This window comes from Lissotriton helveticus, chromosome 8, assembly GCF_964261635.1.
Source record: "Lissotriton helveticus chromosome 8, aLisHel1.1, whole genome shotgun sequence".
NCBI classification, from domain to species: Eukaryota; Metazoa; Chordata; class Amphibia; order Caudata; family Salamandridae; genus Lissotriton; species Lissotriton helveticus.
In genome coordinates, this window is record NC_136069.1 from 159277595 (window position 1) to 159302545 (window position 24951).

The window sequence follows — 24951 nt, forward strand, 5'->3', positions numbered from 1 at the left end:
CAACGGAGGTGGAGATCGGGGTTGCTTCCCTCTCGGATCACGCCCCAGTGACCGTAGTGCTGGCCTTCCCCCCCACTAAGCGCGCGCAGTGAACATGGCGGCTTAGAAAGACTTTACTACACAGGGCAGACTTAGTCAAGAGAATACAGCATGTTATAGTAGATTACCTTTCTCATAATAGCACTGAGGACACCACACTGGCCACACAATGGGCAGCATTGAAAGCCATTCTGAGAGGGGAATTTATTGCAATCTCGGCGGCAGATAATGTTGAACGTAGCCGCAAAAGGGAGGAACTCAGCCAGCGCACGAGGGAACTAGAGCAAATGCACCAGCGCACGGGGGCCCCGCGCATCTGGAGGCAACTTAAGGCAGTGAGGCAGTAGTTAGCAGCTATCGATCAAGATAGGGCGGAATTTGCAGCATTGAGACTCCGACATGCCTACTACACAGGTGGGGGATCGGTGTGGGAGACTGTTGGCTCATAAATTGCGTGAGGCTCGCCAGCACCACATGGTACGGGAAATACTCCGACCGGATGGCAGCTGCGTGTCTGATGACCCTGGCATTGCGGCGGCTTTTAGCGACTTCTATACTGATCTCTACACCACCTCCACTTTGAGAGAATCAGATACGGAAGCCTTCCTTGCCTCTGTCCCGCTACCTGCCCTTGCGGCAGAGCAGGTTGAACATCTTGAGCGTGATATCCGACCAGAAGAGGTTATTGCGGCCATATCGCGCCTTAAAGTGGCCAAAGCACCGGGCATGGACGGGTTTCCGGCAATATTCTACAAGACCTTCTGCGCGCAGGTCGCCCCTCTCCTTACGCACCTTTTTAATACCTTCTCGGAGCCTGGGGCGATACCGGGAGATCTACTGCAGGCATCTATAGCGGTAATTCCCAAACAGGGGAAGGATAAGTCGCAATGTGGCGCCTACCGCCCCATCTCGCTTCTTAATGTGCATCTCAAATTATATACAGGGATATTGGCAGCCCGACAGGAGCCTCATATGGGTGGCTTGATTGACCTAGATCAGGCAGGATTTATTCCGGATCGGCAAACTTCCAACAACACTAAGCGGGCTATGCACCTTATTGAGAAAGCGACTCGTATGAGTGGAGAGTTTTTAATGTTGACTATTGACGCTGAAAAAGCATTCAATAGGGTGCACTGGCCCTACCTGGAGAGAGTTTTAGAGAAGGCGGGCTTAGGTGTAAAGTTCTGCACGTATGTGCTGAATTTCTACAGGTTTCCGACAGCGGTGGTTGGAGTTAATGGACTCGCGTCCCCTCGATTTCCTATCGAGAGGGGCACCCGGCAGGGGTGCCCTCTGTCACCCCTCCTATTCTCTCTGTATATGGAGCCCCTAGCGCAGAAACTGCGGCTTAACCCGCAGGTGGCGGGGATTACATTTGGGGCTATGTCCACACAATCAGTCTTTACGCCTACGATGTCTTGATCTCATTGTCTAACCCACGAGACTCCCTGCCGGCCTGTTTTGCAGATCTGGATCTCTTTGCGCGATGCTCTGACTTCAAAATTAATATGAGCAAGTCGGAGGCCCTGGACATATCTTTGGATGCGTCCACCCGAGAACATCTGCAACGCTCCTTCCCCATACACTGAGCAACAGGGGCTATCCCGTATCTGGGTATTCAACTGGCCCCCTCCCTTGTTGATATGGTCACCATTAACTATACTACGCTGCAACAGAAGATTCGGCGGGAACTGGGGCGGTGGAAACACTATCCGCTGTCATGGTTGGGCAAAGTAGCTGCGATCAAAATGACCATTCTTCCCCAAATGTTGTACTTGTTCTGTACGATTCCTCTCAGACCTCCCCCAGGCTGGATAAAGCGGACACAAGCGGAATTGGCCCAATTCATTTGGAATGGGCGTAAACCGCGACTCAAGCTGAGGCTGGCAATGCTACCGCCGAAGAGCGGGGGGCTTGGGGTACCGGACCTTCTGCTTTACTTCCAGGCTGCCCAATTGAGTCTTAGTGGAGTGGAGTAGGTAGGAATCTGAGAAACACTGGTTGTTTCAAGACCAGGCTGTGGCCGGCCGGCCTCTACAGGAAATTCTGTTTCTCAGGAAGCAGCACCGTCCCCCCAACCTTTACGCGTCTCATATTACGCAGGTTCCCCTGGAAATTTGGGACCAAACTAATGTTAAGCATGGTTTTACCACTTTTCCGTCCCCACTCACTCCCTTGATGGACAACCCTGACTTTACGCCAGGTACTGATGCCCTGGCCTATTCGAGATGGTGACCGGCTGGTTGTCCATTCCTCTTCCATATGTACTCACTGGAGGGAGTGATTCCTTTTACGCAGTTTCGGCAAACTCACGGACTGCCAGAGACGGAGAGGCTGCGTTACCTCCAGGTGCGACACTGGGCACTTAGTGAACAGGTGCGCCCAGTGGCCGATAGACTCCTCTTGCCCTATGAGCGTTGGTTGATCACCCGCACGTCGGACAAAAAATTAATCTCCGACATATAAAAAATGCTAATGGTTCGGTATATACACACATAGAGTGCTGGTAAGGCGCGTTGGGAAAGAGAGTTGGGTAGGACTCTTAGTCATAAGGAATGGGAGGGGATTTTTACAGAGCGCAACATTCCGCATACCACATGGGGCTCACTGACACTCTCACTAAAATTGCAACTTACTGGTATTATACACCAGAGCGTCTCCATGCAATGGATAATACCAAAGAAGCGACTTGCTGGCGAGGCTGCGGGCAGGTGGGCACGCTGGTCCACATCTTATGGGATTGTGTGCACCTTCAAGCTTACTGGAAGCAAGTGTTGGATGCGGTGGATGCGCATTTTGAGACCGAAATCCCGCGTCTCCCCTCATATGATCTTCTGGGCCTCCCAAATCCCTTAACATACCCTCTCCGCTCTCGTAGAGGCCGACTCATTGCTACAGTACTGGGCTAAGCTATGCAAAACATCCTTGCACACTGGCGTACCACCAATATTCCTGCATTTAATAGCTGGCTTCACCGACTGTGGCATGTACTTGGGATGGAAAAGCTTTCCTTAACCTTAGCCGGGGAGGGATCCAAATACGCAGAGTTATGGCAGCCTTTCTTATCCCTGCTGGCCTCGGAATTACACGAGGTCATGTGTCCTCGATACCTCCGGCTGCTTCGTCTCTCTGACATTGAACATCCAAAGGCGGACTGAGGGTTGCAAAGTTATGAATGGTATGAGTGGTGGACTTGGAACACGGTTGGGGGCGGGTGAAGGGTTGTGGGGGGGGGGGGTTTGGTGTTGTTTCTTGTATTTTTTTCTCTTTTGATAAAACTTTGATGTCGGCACAATTTCCCTTGATGCAGACCAGACTGCAATGGCACAGTTAATCCTCTTGACTCCACTAGCCATCCTTTTCTTGTCATGGTAGAGGCATTGCGTTGATGGTGATTGTTGATTGTTTTCTATGTGCTGCAATCTTTCAATAAAAAAAGATTTAATACTAAAGTCATGGAGAAGGCCAAGTTATAGTTAATGTAGTGTGGCGAGGAAGGTGACATCTGTGTATGGAGGTGTGTGACTTGCAGTAAATTAAAGGTGGAGTGTAAATAATACATTTAAGCTGGAACTAGAACTTAAGAATTTCTAATGTTTGTATAGTTTAGTGGCATAACGTTAAGTACAGCACATTAAGGTGTAGTACAGTTGAGTGGAGTGTTGTCTAGTAGAGTAGCGGAGTGTTGTCTAGTAGAGTAGCAGAGTGTATCGTACCATGTAGTGTCATACACTGGAGTTTCGTAGAGTGGTGTGTCGTACAGTGTAGGAGAGTGTCATATAGTGGAGTAGCCCGTCATATAGTAAGGGGCGTGTGCTGGAGTGTTGTACATTGTAGAATATTGGCGTAGAATGGAAGGGTATAGAGTAGAGTAAAGTGTCCTATAGTGTCGGGGAGTGTAGTAGAGTGGAGTTTCAAAGAGAAATGTAGAGTGTCATACAGAGGACCGGTGTAGAGTGGAGGTTTGAACAGTGGCGTGAATTGGGCTGAAGTATTGTACAGAGGAGTGGAGTAGAGTAGAGTGTAGTGGAGTTCAGTGCAGTCATGTAGGATACAGTGTAGTGAACTGAAACTCAGTTGAGTGTTCTGTTGTGGAGTAGAGTGGCCTGGCGTATCATACAGTGTATGTAGTAAAGTGTGATACAGTGTAGTAAAATGTTGGAAAGTGTCATACAGTAGAGTACAGTCAAGTGGAGTAGATTGTTGTACAGTGTAGTGGCTTACTGGACAGTGTTGTAGAGTGTTTTAGACTGTAGTGGTCGGGGGAGTATTTGAGTCAAGTGGCATGGTCGGATTGGTAGTGTGGAGTAGTGTGTTATAAAGTAGAGTGGTGTAGAGGTATCTGCGTAATGTGTTTTCGAGTTGAGTAGAGCGTCGTACAGTGGCAAAGAGTGAATTAGAGTGTTGTACAGTGGCGCAGCATACACTGGTGTAGTATGGGTTAAACTGTCCTTCAGTTGAAATGAGGAGTGGTATTCCGTACAATGCACTAAAGTGTCAGATAGTGGAATAGCGCCTTGTATAGTACTGAGTTGCTGGATGGAGTACAGTGTAGTGGCGTAGCAAAGAGTGGAGTAAGTGTCATAGAGTGGAGTGGTATTCAATACCGTTAAATATGGGAAACTGTTATAGAGTGGAGAAGAATGGAGTGGCATAGAGTGGAGTACAGTGTTGTGAAGTAGTGTGTGGCGCTGTGGAGTGGGATAGAGCTGTAGATTCAAGTGGCATACAGTGCCATTGAGCGGAATGGCGTGGAGTAGTCCTAGAGTAGAGTGAATTCTGGTGCAGTGGTATAGGGGGAGTTGCATGGAGTGAATTGCAGCTTGGTATAGTGGCATACAGTGAAATACAGTGTTGTACAGTGATATAGACTGGAGTACAGTGTTTTACACGGGAATGGTTTTACAGGGGAATGGAATAGAATGCAGTAGTTTTGTTGAATGGAGGGGCATAGTGTTGTACAGTGGAGAAGATTTTCATAGAGCAGAGTAGACTAGTGTCATAGACTGGAGTGGGGCAGTGAGGTAGTGTCATATCGTAGAGTAATGTGGCATACAGTAAATAGATAATCAAGTTGCATCTTCAGCAAGACACACTCTGCCGAATTCAAACGCTTCATCACTCGCAAGCGGATACTGTTATTTAGCAGTTACACACAGTTTCATCGAAATGGTTGCATGTTATCCCCTGACGAAGGGAACTGAGTTGCCCGAAATGCATCGGGAGAGATGCATATTATTGAATAAATCATTTGAATGAAAATTGTCTTGCTGAAGCATGGAACGTGATATGAAATAATATCAGATGTTGATACAAATAAATATCACAATGAAGAATTAACTTGTTCAACTGAAGGACTTTACAATTTGTGTGGAAATGTTTACCTGATTCTTTTGGAAACCAATGGTTGTGCACAGGGGGACATCTCCTAATTAGGAGATGCAACTTGATTATCTATCAATTGTTTCACTTTTGCCTCTTCCCGCCCCTCCTCCCTGCCAAGCTTAAATACAACTCGCGGCCCCCGCTCCGCGGGAGCTGCTCGCAGTCGTGGACTCTGTACTTCTACAATCTGGTGTTCTCATTTTTAAAGCCCTCGCTCTTGTTGGGTCCGTGCTGGGACCGGAACCGGGACTGCTGATTTACAAGTCGTCACTGCACTGGGGGACCTGGAGCTGCTGTTGCTTCTTTTAACTACCTTTGTACTTGGGCGTTCACGGGGGTGCGGGACTGCGATGCCCAGAGGTCTCTGCGCTGTTGTAATCTTGCGCACCTGGTGCCTCTTCCCGCCCCTCCTCCCTGCCAAGCTCGCATACGACTCGCGGCCCCCGCTCCGCGGGAGCCGCTCGCAGTCGTGGACTCTGTACTTCTACAATCTGGTGTTCTCATTTTTAAAGCCCTTGCTCTTGTTGGGTCCGTGCTGGGACCGGAACCGGGACTGCTGATTTACAAGTCGTCACTGCACTGGGGGACCTGGAGCTGCTGTTGCTTCTTTTAACTACCTTTGTACTTGGGCGTTCACGGGGGTGCAGGACTGCGAGGCCCAGAGGTCTCTGCGCTGTTGTAATCTTGCGCACCTGGTGCCTCTTCCCGCCCACTCCTCCTCCTATTTGAGGTACGCCCATTACGCCACCGCGGGAAGAAGCGCGGGGTGAAGCCCGGGCAAAGGGCGGGCCGTCTAAGGCCGTCCAAGGACGATTAAGGCCGGGCTGGGCCACCCCTCTTACCCCCGGCTTTTGTGACTGGTATTGGTAGTCAATTACGTGTATGAAAGACTGTGAAGGAGTACATCTTTGATTGTGATTGCTGCTTATAATTGTGGGTTTGTTATTGTCACCTGTAGTATGTCGCTGCGGTCTGGGAAAAATCGCCATGTTGCAATCCCCACTTCTGGCGGGGTGGTCACGGGTACTCTGGACCACTTCTTCAAAAGAGCCACCAACATACTGGAAAAGGAGATTGCTTTTGTAGAAAAACGACTCTCCTTGGATTTAATAACGGGGAAACGGTCCTCTTTAGGTCGCATAGCCACGATGGCTTCCCCCCGTGCCGATTAACACCGCAGGGGATGAAATTAGGCTGGTGGATGTTGATGATGCATCCAACAGTTCGAGCCTAAATTTATCTTGCCTGAGCCTGGCTCCCAGCAGCGATGCTGCTGGCTTGCATAACTCTACTACAAAGCTCCCCCCATTGGAGGAAGACTCCTGGAGCACAGCAATGAAGAGTCTGTAGTTATATATTCAGTTCATCACAAGTTAAATCACCAAACGATAAAGAAGTTCCTCAGTTCTTTATTCCATGTTCAAAGAGTTCCAAAAGATAATTAATCAATGCTTCACGGTGCATGAAAACAATATAATCCAGATACGATATCATCCAATCATCAAAAATCCCAATGCATTTCGGGCGGAAATAAAGCCCTTCCTCAGGGGATAGCTCTACAAACGTAAAGAAAAAACATCCATCAGTCAATACTGTTGCCCCCAAACTTCATGCTCAACTCACAAAACATATAATAAAGTGCTAGATAGACATCACCCTATGTGCTTCTGAGTACACACAAAAATTAAATGCCCTGCCAAAGTGTCGATAGAATGACCGAGAACACGCTACCAGTAAAACTAAAAACACGCTGTCAGAAAAACCAAAGAGTGTCAGAAAACGCTAATAAAAAGTGCTCAAGGATAACATGCCCATGCTGTAATGTGCCACATTCACGAAAACATGCTGAGTACTCACTGAACAGATAACATCAGTGTACAACAAAGGATTACAGCCTGAAAAACCACACGCGATCAACTGACCAAATTGACCAAAAAATCAAGGTAGTTACAGTCGTCCTCGCAGGAGGTACTCACATATAGAGAAGTCCGGGGACTCCCTCGATATACAACCACCAAGTACGAAGTGTCCGTGGGGGTTAGTAAACGCGAGGTGTGTGTGTTGAAGATAGAAAACGGACTAAACGAAGTTTATCGGCGCCATCTTAGAGTGGTGTTAGAAACAGAATGTACACAAACTCGATCACAGTGTGCTGAAACTTAAAAACCCAAGTGAAAACATACTGTGTGCACGAGATACATAGCAAAAAATCTGCTCTCCCAATAGCAATGGAAATAAAAATTAATAAAAATGATGAAAATACACAAGTTATTAAGGGCATGAATAAAGACATGGTGTTAAGCAAACAATGTACAGTTCAAAGATAACACAGGAATTCCATCCTGTCGTTCAATCCGTATGGCTGCATCGTCGCCAGGAAGCGGATCCAAAAGTTCTCTCTTTTGAGTTAAGTGTTTTTGTTATTGTGAGTTGGTTTTACTTGCTCCAATATAAGAAATTTCAACTGGGCTACAGTATGTTTTTGTTCAAGGAAATGAGCTGCCACAGAGGACTTGGTGTTGCCAGTTCTGATATTGCTCTTGTGTTCCAACAACCGTGTTCTGATTTTTCTTTCCGTGTGACCGACATAACACTTCCCACAGGGACACTTTAACAAGTAAATCACGTTAGCCGAATTGCAGGTGGCATTCACTCGTAACTTGATGGGATGACCTTTCATGGGATGGTTTGTGACATTCCCTAGAATACAGTTATTACAATTGCTACAGTTGTAGCACGGTCTGAGTCCCTTGTAGGTTGCCAGCTGATCCTGCTCCCTAGGTTTTGACAACATCTCCTTCAGGTTGCGTCCCCTAGTGTATGCAAATAATGGTGGCAGTGCGAAGGCTCCCTGGAAATCAGGTTCCAGACTCAGTAAGGACCAATGATTTGAAATGATTTTTCGAAACTGGTTGCTCATGACAGAGTACTTGGAAACCACTACCATCCAGGGGTTCTCCAATTTCGGTCTGACCTGTAAAAGGTCAACACGATTCATGTTGCCACAACGGGTCATTGCTTTATCCAGTATCGGTTGAGGGTACCCACGAATTTTGAACCTGTCTACCATGTTAAGCATTTCCTGTTGACACACGTTCTCTGAAGACACTATGCGTTTAACACGCATCAGTTGAGAGAGAGGTAAATTTTGTTTCAATCCGGGTCGGTGAAGACTTTGGTGATGTAAGATGGAGTTGCGATCAGTGGGTTTACGAAAAATGGTGGTGGTCACTTTGCCAGCACGTCGTTCTACTTTAACATCCAAGAAATGAATGCACTCTCTGTCGTAGTTCCAAGTGAACTGAACTCGATCGTTAACCAAATTCTAGGATTTGAGAAAATCCAAGAGCTCATATTCTGTTCCAGCCCATAGCATGAAGATGTCATCTATGAATCTCAAATAGAGCTTCCCATTGTTAAGCCAAGCTGGTTGATTCAAAATGTGAGATTCTTCAAAGAGTTTCATGAAGATATTTGCGTATGACGGAGCTGCACAATTGCCCATGGCGGTCCCGCATAGCTGGTGAAACCATTCATCAAGTACTATAAAGTAACTGTGGTATAAGGTGAATACCATCAGTTCCAAAAGTAGTACCTTCAAGTCAGCGTCCAGATCAGAGTTAACCAATTCATGTTCCACAGCAGATATTCCAAGGTCATGAGGTATAGAAGTGTACAGTGAACACACGTCCACTGTACACAGTATCAACTTCTGATCTTCCAGAGGTTCAACGATTTGTTGTAGTTTGATAAGAAAGTCAGTAGTATCTCTAACATGTGATCTCGTCTTCTGAACAAATGGTTGGAGATATTTGTCCAAAAACTTGCCAGTGGTTTCATGAATGCTTCCTTTGGTCGAGACAATGGGTCTCATCGGTGGTCTAGTGGGGTGCTAGTGGGGTGCTTGTGCACCTTTGGCAGCATGTAAAGTGTTGGTGGTCTGGGATTCATGGGGGTCAGGTAACGTCTTACTCGATCATTAATGGTACCGTTTTCAAAAGCCTGGTTGATGATCTCAGTAAGGATAGAAGCAAACTCCTTGGTGGGATCCATGACTAAAGGTGCATAGGTGTTTAAATCCGAAGTGTGGGCCTGAACTTGTTCATTGTAATAAGTGGCATCCATGATCACAAGAGCGCCACCCTTGTCGGCCGTTTGACATACAATCGAGGCATTGTTGGCAATTTTTCGCAAAATGTTCCTCTCCCTCTTGGTTAGATTATCATGTTTGATCCTGGATTGAAAGGGCAATCGTGCAATGTCTCTCCTCACTACATTTTCGAACATATCGATGATTTTGTGACTCACAGGAGCCATGAAAGTGCTGTGTGGACGTAGCCCACGCAACATATCATCCTCCTGCAAAGGTGTAGTTACCAAATTGTCAATTGTTCATTTTTTGTCGGCTTGCATAACTCCCCAGGGTCTGTTAACCAATCTGTTCGTATTTCGCCCCAGGGCTCCCCAGTCAGGGTGAAAATCAATAGCAGGAAAAGAAGGGGCAGCTCTCTGATGGGCCATCTTGCTAAGCAACAAAAGAAGTCGCTAGATCTAGCCCCGAAAGCTGTTCCTCAACCCCCTACACCCCCAAGGACTGGCACAGAAGCCATTACCCCCTCTGCCTGCCCTACAGTCCCTGATGGCGATCTCCTGGGGAAAATTGAGTTTCTGATGAAATCCCTTATGTTGCCACTCTTAGAGAGAACCAGGATGATCCACTCTAAGCTAGATCAGATTGAAAAGCAGGTTGGAGAAAATTCACTCCTCTTAGCTGATCTGGCTAAGGGTAATGTTCACTCTAGATCATCAGGGATTAGTATAAAGAACCCGGCCCCCTGTATTGTACCTGCTGGGGTGGTAGTTGAGGAATCCCAAAAAAAAACAGAAAAAAAACCCTAAATACGCCCACCCCAAAACCTCAACCGAAGAAACACGTAGGCATATCAAGCCAGGGTGGGAAGGCAATGGACCCGGGACGTGCATCTTAGCTCTTATTTAGCAGCTTACCAGTAGATAGAAGGCCAAATAGGCAACTTCAGCAGGATAAGGAAGCTTGTAAAGACCAACTCCCCACCCTAAACCTTCCGCCAGAGGCCACACCTTATACAATAGTTCTAGTGGAGGTGCGATCCCTGGGGGCAGGAAAAATAGAATCGTATAGGGATCTCAAGAACAAGGTGGTCTTTTGGCTAGATAGGAATAGGACCCTTCCCCCATCCTCGAGAACAGAGATTCTGGGTGTCAGAAGGGTGCACTGGGTGGGTAACAACCCTAAAGATCTCGAAGGGGATTGCATCCTAGTTAATTTTAGAGACACTTGGGTTGTAGACCACATTCGGAGAGAACCCAGATTCGGCCGAGAGGGCGATATTCAATCTCTGGACCTAGAATACTTTTACCCAAGGGTTAGGAACAATGGACGCCAAAATTCTTTTTCCATTTTTCGCCAGAGAGGATTCTATGGAGAAAACCCACACAATAGGTTATTGCACCCCTTACCACTTTATAACAGGTTTGATCCCCTAAAAGATCTGGAGGGCGTAGATTGACTTCTCAAACCACATGGCGTGATTAATGAACTTGAAAGCCAAACGGGTCCTACGGTTTCCCCCCCCTGATAAGAATAGCGAGGACACGAAACTCCCAAATGGACTCAGTAGCCCTATTCTAACGCAGGCACTACCATCTCAGGCTGTAAATGGGCCCATGAACTCTAGAACAAGAGCAAGCATGGAACATGGCTCCCTGTCAATGGTTTCCTGGAATCTGGCAGGAATATCGAATAAACTTGACCTGCCAGACTGGGGATCATTTATTGACTCACAAGCGGTCTGCCTATTTCAGAAAACCTGGGCCAGGGAAGAGTATCACCGCATTGGTTTTGCCTCATTTTCTACCCTGGCAAAATGGGGTGGGAAGGGACGCCCGTCTGGTGGACTACTTATTTGGGTGGGCTCACACTTGGGTTGTTCTGCAAGGAAACTGGAGACAAATTCTGCGGATATCCAAAGTGTGGCACTGGAATGGCCCAATGCGGCTAAACTAATATTAGTTAACGTATATTCAAGACCAACGGGCGTGACCAGAGTATCAGGTACAATAGAGGACCTATCCCTCTTCCTCAGTTCTATCCCCCAAGGCACCCCATATCTGGTAGGGGGTGACTTTAATTGTCAATTTGAGCCACTGCCAACCTTTCTGGAAGGCACCACATTGGAGGAGGATGATCAATGGGATATTCCATCTGTTGGGGGTCTTCCAGTTACGTCCTGGACACCGCTTGCTACTCAAATCATGGGCCTGACTCTTAATAATTCTATAAGGGCCTGCAATGGGCGGGTCAGTGGGGACATCCCCCCGAAACCCACCTATAATAAACCAGGGTCTGAGTCGCGGATAGACTATATTTTCGTGGAAACCCGCAATTGGGCAATTGTAAGGAGTTTCCAGGTAACCCCTCGTGATGAAAGCGACCACAATGCATTGATCTTGAATTTTCAGGTCCCTGGTATTATCATTGAGAACCAGATCCCTAATACCACCCTGGACCATAGCGCGATCCTATCTAGCGATAGACGCAGAATAAGATGGGCAAAAGCCATAGGGAACCCAGGATCTATTTCCCGGCTCTATGCTACAATTGTACCGGTCCTTCAAAGTGTAGAGGTAATAATTTTATTAAGCCCCTCTGCGGAGGAATACAATGCACTTGGTGATTCCCACTTGCAGCTCACAAATGCAATTGCAGATGTGTTGAACCCGCAAGCAAAGAAAAAGCTCAGCAAATCAATAAAGGCCTCATGGTATAACACAGCCTGCAGGAAGGCCAAAGGCGATCTCTTTGAGGCTTTGAAGCAAAGGGCTAGCACTGTGTTGATTAGGGCAAGAAGGACAGAATACAGACAACAAATCCAGATTGCCAAGATTGAGTGGGATAACGATAATTGGTCTGAAATGGTGGGTGCTCTCAATCTCAGAGACGCCCGGAAATTCTGGCAGATCGTTAAAAACGGTTCTGTGGACCCAATTCCAGCAGTAGAAGCCACCATTGCTCCTAGTGTCTGGGAGGCTCACTTTCGCACCTTATATTCGCTAGCTAATACAGATCAGCCAGATGACATATCTAATTCATTAAGGGGCTTTAGCTCTGAACTGACCCAGGAGGAATTCACTGTCGAGGAGGTTGCTGTTGCAATTGATAAACTAAGAGCGGAGAAAGCTCCGGGCTTGGACAGGCTCCCTGGAGACCTGTTGAAGCATGAACCAATTGTATGGGCTCCATACTTACAGGTCCTTTTTAATTCAATTTTGGGCGGGATGGAGGTACCTAGTACTTGGCTGGGGGCAGAGATTGTACCAATCTTCAAGAAGGGCTCTCCTCTGCTCCCAGCCAACTACAGGTCTATTAGCCTCATAGATGTCCCCCAAAAGGTCTTTGCAAGGCTCATACTTGACCGCTTATTGGAGTGGATGCTTGAACACTCAGTATTGAGCCCTTACCAAGCGGGGTTCAGAAAGAAAGTCTCCACTATAGACCACATTTTCCGCTTGGCTCTCTTACATTGGAAAATGGCTAAAATGGAGGGTGGCAGCCTCTATACCGTCTTCGTAGATCTACGGGCGGCATTTGATCTCGTACCCCGTAGAAAACTTTGGTCTGTTTTATCTAACATGGGGGTTCCACAACATCTCCTAAACATGATTATCCGCCTTCACACAAACAACTATGCGCAGGTTAGATGTGGCTGGGATGGTTCTCTATCCCATAGATTCCCTGTTGACAGGGGGATAAGACAGGGCTGTGTGCTAGCACCGACCCTGTTCTGCCCCTATGTCAACGGGGTAATCTCCCATCTAAACGGGGTAGAGGATGGCGATGTCCCCAGACTCGCCGGAAGCAGGGTGCCGGCGATTATGTTCGCTGACGACACCCTGCTTCTGTCTAAGTCACCTATGGGGATTCAACGAGTCCTTAAGGGCTTTGAGGAATTTTGTGGATCCCATGGTCTTGAGATTAATGCCCTCAAGACCAAATATATGATCTTTAATCCCCCATCAAAAACACACCCTAACCCATGCATTGGCGGAAATAGGCTGGAGAGGGTTCGTACCTTTGAATATTTAGGGGTGACACTAAATGAGCATTTGTCTTGGCGACATCACCGAACAAAAATACAACTCAAACTGGCCCAAATGGCGGGAGGAGTCATTGCCCTCATTAACAAAAACAAATCTTCCATCAAGGCAATTGGTCCCCCGCTAGAGATATATAGAGCGCAGGCTAGGGGCGCGGTTATGTATGGCAGTGAACTCTGGGGCCATATGTGTAATCGCGAGCTAGTGGTAACGGAGAATAAATTTATCAGGCAGCTCCTATCTCTCCCCCCTAGTACCCCCCTTTTGCCAATGAGGCTTGATTTGGGACTAAGGCCACTTGACGAAGATTTGGGAGTTAGACCCCTAATTTTCTGGCGTAGAGTTTGGACCACTCCGGAGTTGGCAAGCTATAGGTCTGAGCTTCAAGAAATCGTGAACTATTCGATCGCAGGGAATATTCCCTGGTTCCAGCACATAAAAAACGAGTTTATGCGCTTGGGATTATCTAATCTGTGGCTTGACCCTGCGGCCGCCTGTTTCACGGTTTCAAGGAAACAGCTTCTTTCACTTTATCAAGAAAGTAAAATTGTGGCACAGAGACAGGGCACCCAGTTAGGTACTCTGACCGACTCCTTCCTAATGACTAAGGATACTTACAAGCTGGAGGGATTCCTAGATGTTATATTTCCATCAAATACTAGGAAACTGTACTTACAGTGGAGATACGGAAGTCTCCCAATCCGAGCCTTCACTAGTAAGTGAACTCAACCCCCACTGAGTCACTGCCCTGGGTGCACCCACGATCAGGAAACTGAGTTGCACATACTCTTTTTCTGTCTAACCTATGGGCAGGCGAGAAGGAAGTGGATAGTCCCGGCCTGCAAAAATCTAGGCTTTACTCACTGCCTGCAGGCATATAGGGTTCTTAAAACGGACCTTTCTAGCATGACAGTGTTTGCTGTAGCCAAATACCTGGAAACCTTCTGGCAGAAGAGAAGAGGTTTGCTACCCAGGGCTGTAGACTAACTGTATAATTTTAAACATCATCAACATGCAATTACTTTCCAAGAGTTTTAAAGTTTTAATGAACTAATTATAGCCTTTTCTAGGATGTTATATATCCAGGATTAGGCCACCGATTTTACAACAAATTTTCCTTTGATTGACTCTTTGGGATGTATTTGTGTGTTTTATCTGTATTACCGTTGTGTACTGTCTTTTATGGCAATTTTGCCGAAATAAAGATGTTGATGATGAGAAAGTAAATCCCCAGTAGCACACTACACCTCTTCAAATTTTGAGTACTTGGTAGTGCGTTTCCCACCGTATTTTGGTGCGTACAGTGATATGGCATAAAGTGGTGTGTTCTATAGTGAAGTAGCGTATAATCGAATATTGTAGACTGGATTGGCGTACAGTGCAGTGGAGTGGTTTTGAGTGGTGTAGAGTGGACTGGCGTAGAGTGGAGCGAGGTACAGTGTAGTGAGTGGCGTACAGTGGAATACCATAGCGTGGAGTGGCGTACATTGGAATTCCATACAGTATTGTATAGTGAAATACCATGTATTGTTGTGGAGTGGAGGGGGTTGAAGCGTAGTGGAGTAGTTTCCAGTGGAAACTGAAGTGGAGTGGTATGACGTTGAGTGTACTGGCGTATTGTAAAGTGACGTAGAATGGAGTGGCATATAGTGGAAAAGCGTAGAGTAGAGCGAAGTTAGTACAGTGGAATAACATAGAGTGTAGTAGTGTTGAGTGTCATAAAGTGGAGTGGCATAGAATGGATTGTCTTAGTGGCGTGATGTACATTGGAATAGTGTGCACTGGAATAGCGTTCAGTGGTGTACTCTGAAGTGTTGTGCATTGTAATGGTATTCAGTGGAATAGCATTGAGTGTAGTGTCGTATAGTGGAGTTGCTTAAAGTGGAGTGGCGTAGACTGGAGTGTCATAGAATGGAGTGACATAGAGTGTAATAGTGTACAGTGGAGTGGGGAAGAGTGCCACACAGGGGATTAGCATAGAGTGGACTGGTGTTGAGTAGAATAATGTTGAGTGTACTGGGGTACATTCTAGTGACGTAAAGTGGAATGGCGTATAGTGGAGTGTCGTACAGTGGAATAGCGTGGAGTGGGGTAGAATGGCATGGTGTATAGTGTTATACCTTGGAGTGGTGTAGAGTGCAGTGACATAGTGGAATAGCATAGAGTGTAGAGTCGTACATTTGAGATGCCTACAGTGGAGTAGAGTAAAGTGGAGAGGCATGAGTGGAGTGATGTAGAGTGCAATAGTGTACAGCGTGGTGGCGTGTGGAAATTGAAACTGATGTAGCAGAAGTGTTTTTACGGATGTAGATATAATGTGGCAGGAATATAGATTATGAAGTGTAAATTGTAATTTTTGGTAGTATGTGTGAATAGTGCAAGTAGTGTTAAAGTTATACATTTTAAAATACTTAGTTATATATTGTGATGCGATAAGTCCACAGTATAATGCTGTGCAAGCTGATCAGAAGGCAGTATGTGATTAGCTAATGGTTACATTTACCAGATATTAAAGGCCGCCATGTAGTTTTCAGCACAATTGCATTCTGGCTTTTGCTGTGTTCTGGGTTAGGGTCTAAAATGAAGATAAGTAGTAGGTTATTGTTCCCTACCGTTCGCTACTTTATTAAAGTGATAATGGGTAGAAAAATGTGTTTTTAAGGAGCACAGTAATTTGTAGATATTACTGACTTACTCCATAGAATTTTTCGTGAAGATTTACTTGTTAAAAATAGTTGTCGTAAAGTCGTCTTTTTTTTTTTAAGTTCACTTTAAGTACCGTGTTATTTCCTAGGAAGTACTGCGTACATTTTTGTATAAAATATATAGAAACTTATAAATAATTTTCCGTACCTATTACCACTTAGATTAATTGACAGTAGGTAGGAAAACATTATCAAACCAAATGCTTAACTATATCGAAGGGCGTAATCCAGAAGACAGCCAAGTGTACCTAAAACATGGCTGCCTTTAACTTTTGTAAAGGCAGTCATTGGCCAATCACATAATGTCTTGTCATCTCTAAGTACTATGGTACTTACACTAAATACTGCAAAAGTTTGTGAAATATACCTCAACAATAGATATCCATAAGCTTAAATGCCAGATAAGGTAAACCAATAAAAGCCCTACTTATCTGTAACACCATCCTCTATAATCCTGCTAAATTTCATGGACTGTATGTTTGGCCACTACGCGTGAGTACAAAGTCTATGGAAAAAAATTCATTACTGCCTAAATGTGTTTTGGGACCCACTCCCCCTTTATCTGTGCTCCTCCGTATCCAATCACCACAAAACCTTTCATTCTCCACCAGTGTAGGAAACGGTCTGGAAAGTATATATACTTATAAAGGACCTCGGCCTTCTTCTACATTCCTCTGTATGGCCATGGAAATGTTCTGTGCATCTTAAGATCCTTACAATGTAGAACAGGAAAATAAGTATATATTTAGGATCATGAAAGAATGTTAAGTACCTAAAAGAGGTGGGTGAGTACACTGTGAAGGTGGCTTGAAGATATAGGCCCCTATATTTTGATTACTCAGTTTGTGGTGTTAGGTGGATTCATTGAAGAGAAAAGGAGGGAGGTACTAAAAAATCTTGCTGCACCCCAAAAATATTACTGCAATTGGGTACCAGCTTAAACGTTCTCCATTGTTTCCCTATGTTGAATACAACGTGCATTGAGTCCTACCAATGTCTAAAGAATTTGCATTTTCAGTTCATATCTCACAGGATAAACATGAAGCTTTTTGGCCACATGTTTCATAGTCTTTTCTAGTTGGTCTGTAATTTCTGCATAAACCTTTTTCTATGTCATGTGACTACTTAAAATGTGTGGAGAACAGATCTTATCTGGGTGGCTGTTTACTTGGGGTGCATTCAAAAAGTGGTCCCCCTCTCCTGGCAACGGACTTTGAGAGTGCACTTTGATGTTTTGATGGTGCAGTTAAACCTATGCCTTTCAGTCCATATTGAAGAATTGATGGTACTTGTATGCCAGCATACCTCCAAATTAGGACGGACAGTCCTTCCTCTTAAGGCGTTGAGGTTTAGGAGTACACTAAGATTTTAGAAGGGGCACAGAGCAGCATACGCCTCATTTTGCCTTTCTATTTTCAGTGGTATTTTTGTAGTCCTCAAGCTGTATGGCGAGCCCTAAATTTATAACATTAAAGACTGATATTATGTTGTCTTTTCAGCTCTTTGATATCTTTTTGTTGATCATGTGCGTATTCATAAAGTGTGTTAGGCTGATATAATGCATTGTCCACGTACGCATTAATGAATAAACTTCTTTCTCTGATTCCAGAGCTCATTGAAGGTAACTTTTGAGGAAGATGGCACCAGTCAGCCCCTGGACCTGCGAGTCAAACAGACTGTTAGTGTTGTGAAGTCGGCCCAAGAAAAAGTAAGTCATCTCTTTTTAGTTATCTGCTCTGTTTTATGGCCCTTTAATTATATGGTATATTAAATCAATTAAGTCTAAGCTTTCAACTTAAAATTTATAGATAGACATGGTTTTGCAAATATTAATGACCTGTGTGGCCGGTGGTCATGATTCACAGTCCAGTTGAGCCATCGTTTTACTCCTTATGGTTTTGAAGGGATCATGGTCTAAGGGTTCAAGAGGGAACTGTTGGGTGGCCGTGCCACTCAGTAGATGTAGGCCACTAAAGTTTGGTAGTCCTGAAGTTACCCTCTTAGTGCCAATTCCCATTCCCGTACCAGTAGGTACCCTGGTTGAATATTGAGGAGTTCGAACCCTAACTGAACCCTTACTGAAGTCCCATTGACTAGCAGGTTACCCGATCCCAGTTGCCTTATTAATGAGGATACTTTAACTATGAGCTCAGTCTTATTTTATCAGCTGGTAAGCTCCTTTTCCAGCAGATTCAGAACCCTAGTTTTCTTTTTTGGGGGGTGGGTGGGGGGGGGATTTTAAAAAAATGTTTTTTTTTACACCTTGTCCATTACTTTGTTCCAACCAACCAACTAAGCTTTTCTTTATGGCACTGAGGGCAGCTGAAAAACTAGGACACAATTCCTATTGCGTACACGTTGCTTTTGTAGCAGTTCGCCTAGCACCTTTGACCACTGGTAAGCAGCCGGTTCATAAAATAACGGGGACCAGAAAAGAGATTGCTGAAGAGTTGTGAAAGAATACCGTTGACCATAGTCCTCATGTTTTTTGTGTTGTAGCACATTATAGCGTTAGCGCTGTAAAATATTTGTAGTCAAACCCTGGGCCTTTGTAGTCAAACTCTGAGTCCCAGAAGGCGCTAACACATTCAAGTTTGTTGTGCATCATTTTAGTTCCCTCCTTTACCTTTTGTTTGAGAAGCAATAGCTCTGTCTAGACACAAGCATGTGCCACTACCATGTCCTATTGTATGAGATCCAGGCCTATCTGGCCTCCTCCTAGAGAAGACTTTATTTATTCAACCTAGTTACCCCTGGAAGAGGCAAGTTTACCAAGAGAGTAACTTTGTTATGTAGTTGGATTGCAGAAGTGCATGAGAACTTGAAACACCAGTGGCACATAGAAGTACCCCGTCTCGATATTATGTAGTAACCGCTGCCTGATCTAGTACCCACAGAAAAGGGCTCAAAGTGGTGCATTTTATGTCTCGGGTAAGCTTTTCTTAATAATGTGCCAACAAAATTACTAGTGACAACCACGAAGATGGCCCATGTGTTACAGGCTTCATCTTTCCCCTGAGCAACTATATTATGAGCAAAACATGGGATGATATATTTACGCAAAACCTTTTCAGAAATGGCAGGTAAAAATTGATTCTTTCCGCACTCTGTACAGGACATATTCAGCACCAGTAGTGTTTCACAATAAAAACTCCTTCATCCTAGAGTGGTGCCCGAGGAGCAGCATAAGGTCTGTTATACAGTAGTGTCATGCAGATGTTTTTGTTCACTCTGTGTTAAAGAAAATATCAATTTAATGAGATTTGCTGTTGTGAACACAAGGCTGGCGTGCTTTCCACCTTCCGTTCTTGTCTCAAGATCAAAGAGAAAACGTATAGATCCAGCAATGATGCTGACTACAAGTGCCATAACGTGAAAGGCCAAATCTACAGTCTTGGAGACTGTCCTAAGGTGGCACAGCTGAAGCCTCAATGACAGACTAGCAAGTACCACCATATTGTATTCTTCTGATTGATTCTTGAACAGTCTCTATTCCACTGATAACTGGTTAGAGGCAGTTGACTAGAGGTCAGCGTCGCCATGCTCCATTTAACTCTCTAAAGTTAAATGTATTAATTGTATCAATCAATCCGGGAATCCTGAAGCGCGCTACTCACTCATGAGGGTCTCAAGGGGCTGGGGGGGGGGGTGCAGCTCTGAGTCATCCGAAGAGCCAGTTCTTGAGGCTCTTCCTGAAGGTGTGCAGAGTCGGGGGAGCGTCTGATGTCGATTGGGAGCTCGTTCCAGGTCTTTGCCGCGATGTAGGAGAAGGCTCTTCCACCCGCTCTAGCTCTGTGGCTGCGTGGGGTTTCAGCAAAGGTCGGCGGAGCAGAGATTTCTCTTGGGTACATGGAAGGAGACTCTTTCGTTGAGGTAATGAGGTCTCGTGTTGTGGAGGGCTTTGTAGGCGTGTGTGAGATGCTTGAAGGTTTTTCTCTTCTCGACGGGGAGCCAGTGGAGGTCTCGCTGGTGTTGGATGATGTGTTCATGTCGTGGGATGCAGATAACGAATCTGGCCGCAGTGTTCTTGATAGTCTGGCGTTTGCTGAGCAGGGATTTATTGATTCCGGCGTAGAGGGCGTTTCAATAGTCCACTCTTCTTGTTATGATTGTGTGGGTGACGGTCTTTCTGGATTCGGAGGGGGTTGGATCCATTTGAAGGTCTTGTGGAGGCTGCTGAGGTCAATTTACTGTGTGAGAAAGTGGTCTTCCCTCCTGGACTATTCCTGAAAAGAAGTGTGTGGTGATGCTTGTTGTTTCAGTTGACACCTGCTCTGACTATGCTGTCTTGCCATTCTCCAGGCACCTGACAGACTTAGACATAGAAGTAGACACTTGAAAAAACGGTTTGGTGTGATTGACTTCTAGAGGTTTAGGCCAAGGAATAATTTTCCATCTTGAATGAGGCCATCAGTCTTCAAGCTATTGTTTAGTTGTACTTATTCCCCCCGGTCAGAATGTCTATGACCAGATGGATGCTCTCCCATCATGGCTGTTGGATCGGATGGCCTCTTGTACCCAGAGGCTGCCATTTAAAAGACACCATTTCTTGCCACCGTTAGTCCCATGAGATGGTTTCATGAGCTCCTTAGTACCATACCATGTCTTCCATCCTCACATGGTGATGAAGCAAAATCTTCTTTTCTGTCTACTCTCTGTGCTCTGGCTCTTCCTTGACCAAGGAGGTGTTGCATTACCTTGTATCGTACACTCTGATTTTATCGATGCAGGACCAGACAACTTTTCTTCTGGCTAACGTTTTGTCATAAATGGTGGTGCTAATGTGACAAAGACTGCCTATAGGGCCAACATTGCCAGTACCTTTTTCTTTACATTACTCTCTGTACCTCTTCTATCAATCTTGTGCAGATTTCAGCAGGGTCAGGGTGACTTCCAGTTGGGCTCTTCAGATGTGTACCTGTCCGGTAGCACAGTGGTTAGGTGGGCACCCATGCATTCTGAAAGCACTTCACACTCAAAGCGTTACCAAGAGGCGATTCTTAATTAACAAAAAGGTCCACAAAACCGATTTGCTTACATCCGGTCAACCCACTCATGCTTATTCTCCACCTTGTATTCTCTCTGGCTATGGAAGGATTATGCACACTTGTTGAATAGGAAAGGTTTAGGGCTTAGCATGGAGTAAGGTTACCTATATGAGGACTTGGCTACTTCTACTCAGTAGGATGCGTCCTACTCCAGACACCCTCCCAGCTACACCTCCTCCAAGAATCCAACCAATCACAGACTGTCCTTTATCGTAAGAGAGCTGGTGATGGTAATCACCCACAGGATGGTAACGTATTTGGGCGAGTGCTGCACTCCTGGTACCGCCTGGCATAAAGGAATCTTTACTCTTTCAGGTTTGGTTAACATCTGTTCCTTTATTGCTTGCCAGCAAGACACTGAATTACACGAACCTCTCTTGTCTTGTGTTGTCGAGGAATGCTGGTGTAAACCATTGGATAAGTAGTTGTTTTTAAAGGCATTACAAACAATTCATTTTACATTTAAAATGTCAACATTTTTAATATATTCTTGCGGAAGATCGCACTAAGCACCTGACACGTATATATTGCATGAAATAAAAACAAATCATAATTGTTTTTGCTATTCTAGTATGCACTTAGAAATATTCTTGTAAAGAAAAAGTCGGCGCCTGAAATGAAGTACCCAAAATACCAGAAGCAGAAAGAATGAAAAATATTACTGAAAGAAAAACAGTTCTCCTTTAACAAACGTTTATTTTAGATCCTATTTTTTCCAAACGCTTGTGCAGAGAAGAGCGAGCTGATCTTTACTCTCGTGTGCCCGCAGCTTTCCTTTTGCGATTGAAAAGACAACCCTGTTCTGCCCTAAAGGGCACTAAAAATAAGTGGTTTCTTTAATAGCGTCAACATGGTATTCATGACCCCTCCCTGGGCCATGCCATTCTGATCAGGGAAATGGTTCTGAGTGGGAGCCTGGCAAGACCTCTTCTGCCTTGGGGTACACATCACAGGGGCCCAGAGGCGGGATGGATGCTGTTCTCGCCACCGTACGTTTTGAAAATGTGCCCTGGTCCAGAAGCTCTATAAGCCTCCCTGTAATGCCTCCAGGAAGTGGAGATAGCCTGCAAGAAATGCGCCTGCCCTCACGGCCTACTTGTGTGGTCGGCTCTTGCTTTGCCAACCTCCACAGTCTATCATGTGCCTGTTGATGCCACTGTGCTAAAATGTCAGAGGTCCATCCTTAAATGCAACCAGGTTATGCAAACTATATTATAATAACACATAATCGTTTCTTTATTTTTTACTGCGTTTTAAAGACTTTTTATTTGTGATTTCACTATGCGTCCGGCTACACACACTGAAAAATAAATCCTCCTATTTGATCACCCTTCATTTTGTACTTTTATGTTCATTTTATCGAAATGCTAGGCGTTTATTTTTGGTTGACATCTTAAGGAAACAGAAATTTCGCCACGCAAGAGCCGCACGGTTTTTCTTACAGAAAGCTAGTGATACCCATACTTTATGTGCCATTTTAAGTTTTTTTTAAAAGTAGCCGTAAGACTGAGAAATACAAGAAACTAACTAATCTTTGTAAATAATTATGTCTCCTTATGAATTGTATCCTCTCCTCCCTATAGTTTTAATTTACTAAAAGTTCAGAAATGTAATTTAATGACATTTTTACTGTGTAATGTATTTTTATGAGGATTTTTTATTCTTCGAAATAAAGATTTACTGAACTGAACAGTCTGATAGTCAGAGGTATTGTATGTGCGAATACAGTATCTATCGGTAGATATCCTGTTCCACTTTGCAGGACAGTGAATGTTTTTTGCCATAGGCAAGCTTAGCCACTTACGTCCTCTGCTTGATTCTCCATCACTTGCGCATGCATGCACAATTTCCTTTTATTTTTGTCCTTGAAAGCAGTGCAAGTTGGGAAAGCCATCGCTAACAATCTACTCGGAAAAGAAGCGGTGGGTTTTTGAATTCATCTCAGCCAATAATAATTGCGCTAGACTGCCGTTCCTTTAATCGTTTTAATGCTCGCAGGGTCACTCCGGAGAAGACCCAACTTACTCGAACATGATTGACCCCTCTGGAAGGGGAGCAGCTCAGCTTAAACTGCTAGCCCCCCCCGACCCCCACCCCACCCCTCCTCAACGAGCAACCAAAAACCTATTTCATCCTTCTTGGGCCTCCTAAATTATGCCAGGAATATATATTGAGGGGCTGTGTATCTATTTGAAACCCTTTTTCTCTCAACCATCGCTTTTCTCTTCTTTTCCCCCCCCTACTGTTTATAAGATAAAATGTGTATTCGTAATGCGCACGTTCAACCGTAGGCATGTTGGCGCTGAATAACAGATGTTCATTGTTACTCAACTCAATGGTACTCATTTTATCGACCTCCGATGGATTTGCTGTCTACTTCCCTGCTCCTACCCCCTCTCCCCTGAATCTCTCCCCTTCCCTGCTTTTTCCCTTACCCATATTTCCTTATTGTTTGTCTCGACCTAACATGTAACTATGTAGCTATGCTCTAACTACTGTGTAACCTTTGTAACGATGTAACCTGTAACTATGATCTGGTACTCATGTAAAGCGCTCTGATACCTCCGGGTCTAGCCAGCGCTATATAAAACCTTTCAAATAAAGACTAAGTGGACCTGCCAGGATTTGAATCTGTGACCATGAGGTCAAACACAGGCCCCTGCAGTGGACGCATTAGTCCACTGAGCCACCAGACCCAGCTTTATTGTAGCGCACATCCTTAAAGTAGGTATTACTTTTTTTTTTTTGATGGGTAACTTAATCCTGAAGGCAATGATTTGGTTGCTTCAGATTTATGGACTCACTAAGGCATGCCCCAGGTGTTTAATTACAATGTCCACCGTGTTTCCAGTGGAGTCAGTTGACCAGAAGCAATTTGTTGGAGGCTTAAGGCCTCAAGTTTGGATGTGATGGCAGTGGTTGTATGTACTTAGATTGTTCTTGTCAAACCCGATGTTGAGACCTCCTAGAATGTGTAGTTTAAGGTGATACATAGTCTTGTATCCATCAAGACATATATTAAAAGTTTGCATTGCTGGTGGTAGTCTATATTTTAAGAGACCGAAGAGTCGGATTGAAGTGACATGTTACCAGCAAGGATTTGAACTTGTTCATGCGGAAGATTTCAGTGTGTTATTTTTAATGCTCTTCTATGGATGACTGCTGGCCCGCTCCAGTTTTCCTAGTGAGATTTTGTTGATGCCATGTTCAAGTGGGATGACTTTGTGGCATGTGGTTGGTTGTGAACCCTTTGCTGAAACAAGTTTCTGTAATGAAGATGAGGTCTGGTGTGGTTTCTGAGAGCAGATCAAATATATTGAAATTATTTTTACTCATGGATTTTGGGTTGAAGATTAAAATTTTTATTTGTTGTGTATGTCCTCTTGGCATGATGGTGCTTTGGGGAGGTGTGTCGTAATATGGGAGGAGGAACATGGGCATAGGTGATGTGGGTGGGGATGAGTTGACCGTAGTCTAGCTGTGACTTGAGGTGAAATGCAAGTCAAGTTGTTGGGTTCGAGAATTAAGTTGTTTGATCGGTGGGTGTGGGTTATTTGGTTGGAAGTCAGATTATTAAAATCAGAGCCTGATGGCTTGCACTTCAGGGTCCCAAGCTGTGGAGCGCCTTCTGACTCCTC

The 24951-nt window shown here is 45.0% G+C and overlaps 1 protein-coding gene across 1 annotated transcript in view; it reads left to right on the forward strand.

Moving 5' to 3' along the window:
- C2CD2 (C2 calcium dependent domain containing 2) overlaps positions 1-24951 on the forward strand; it is a 434056-nt gene that overhangs the window by 139327 nt on the left and 269778 nt on the right. The window contains exon 2 of the mRNA XM_078656804.1: positions 17875-17973. Within this exon, the coding sequence (XP_078512930.1) occupies positions 17875-17973 (99 nt within the window). The remainder of the gene's footprint in view (positions 1-17874; positions 17974-24951) is intronic.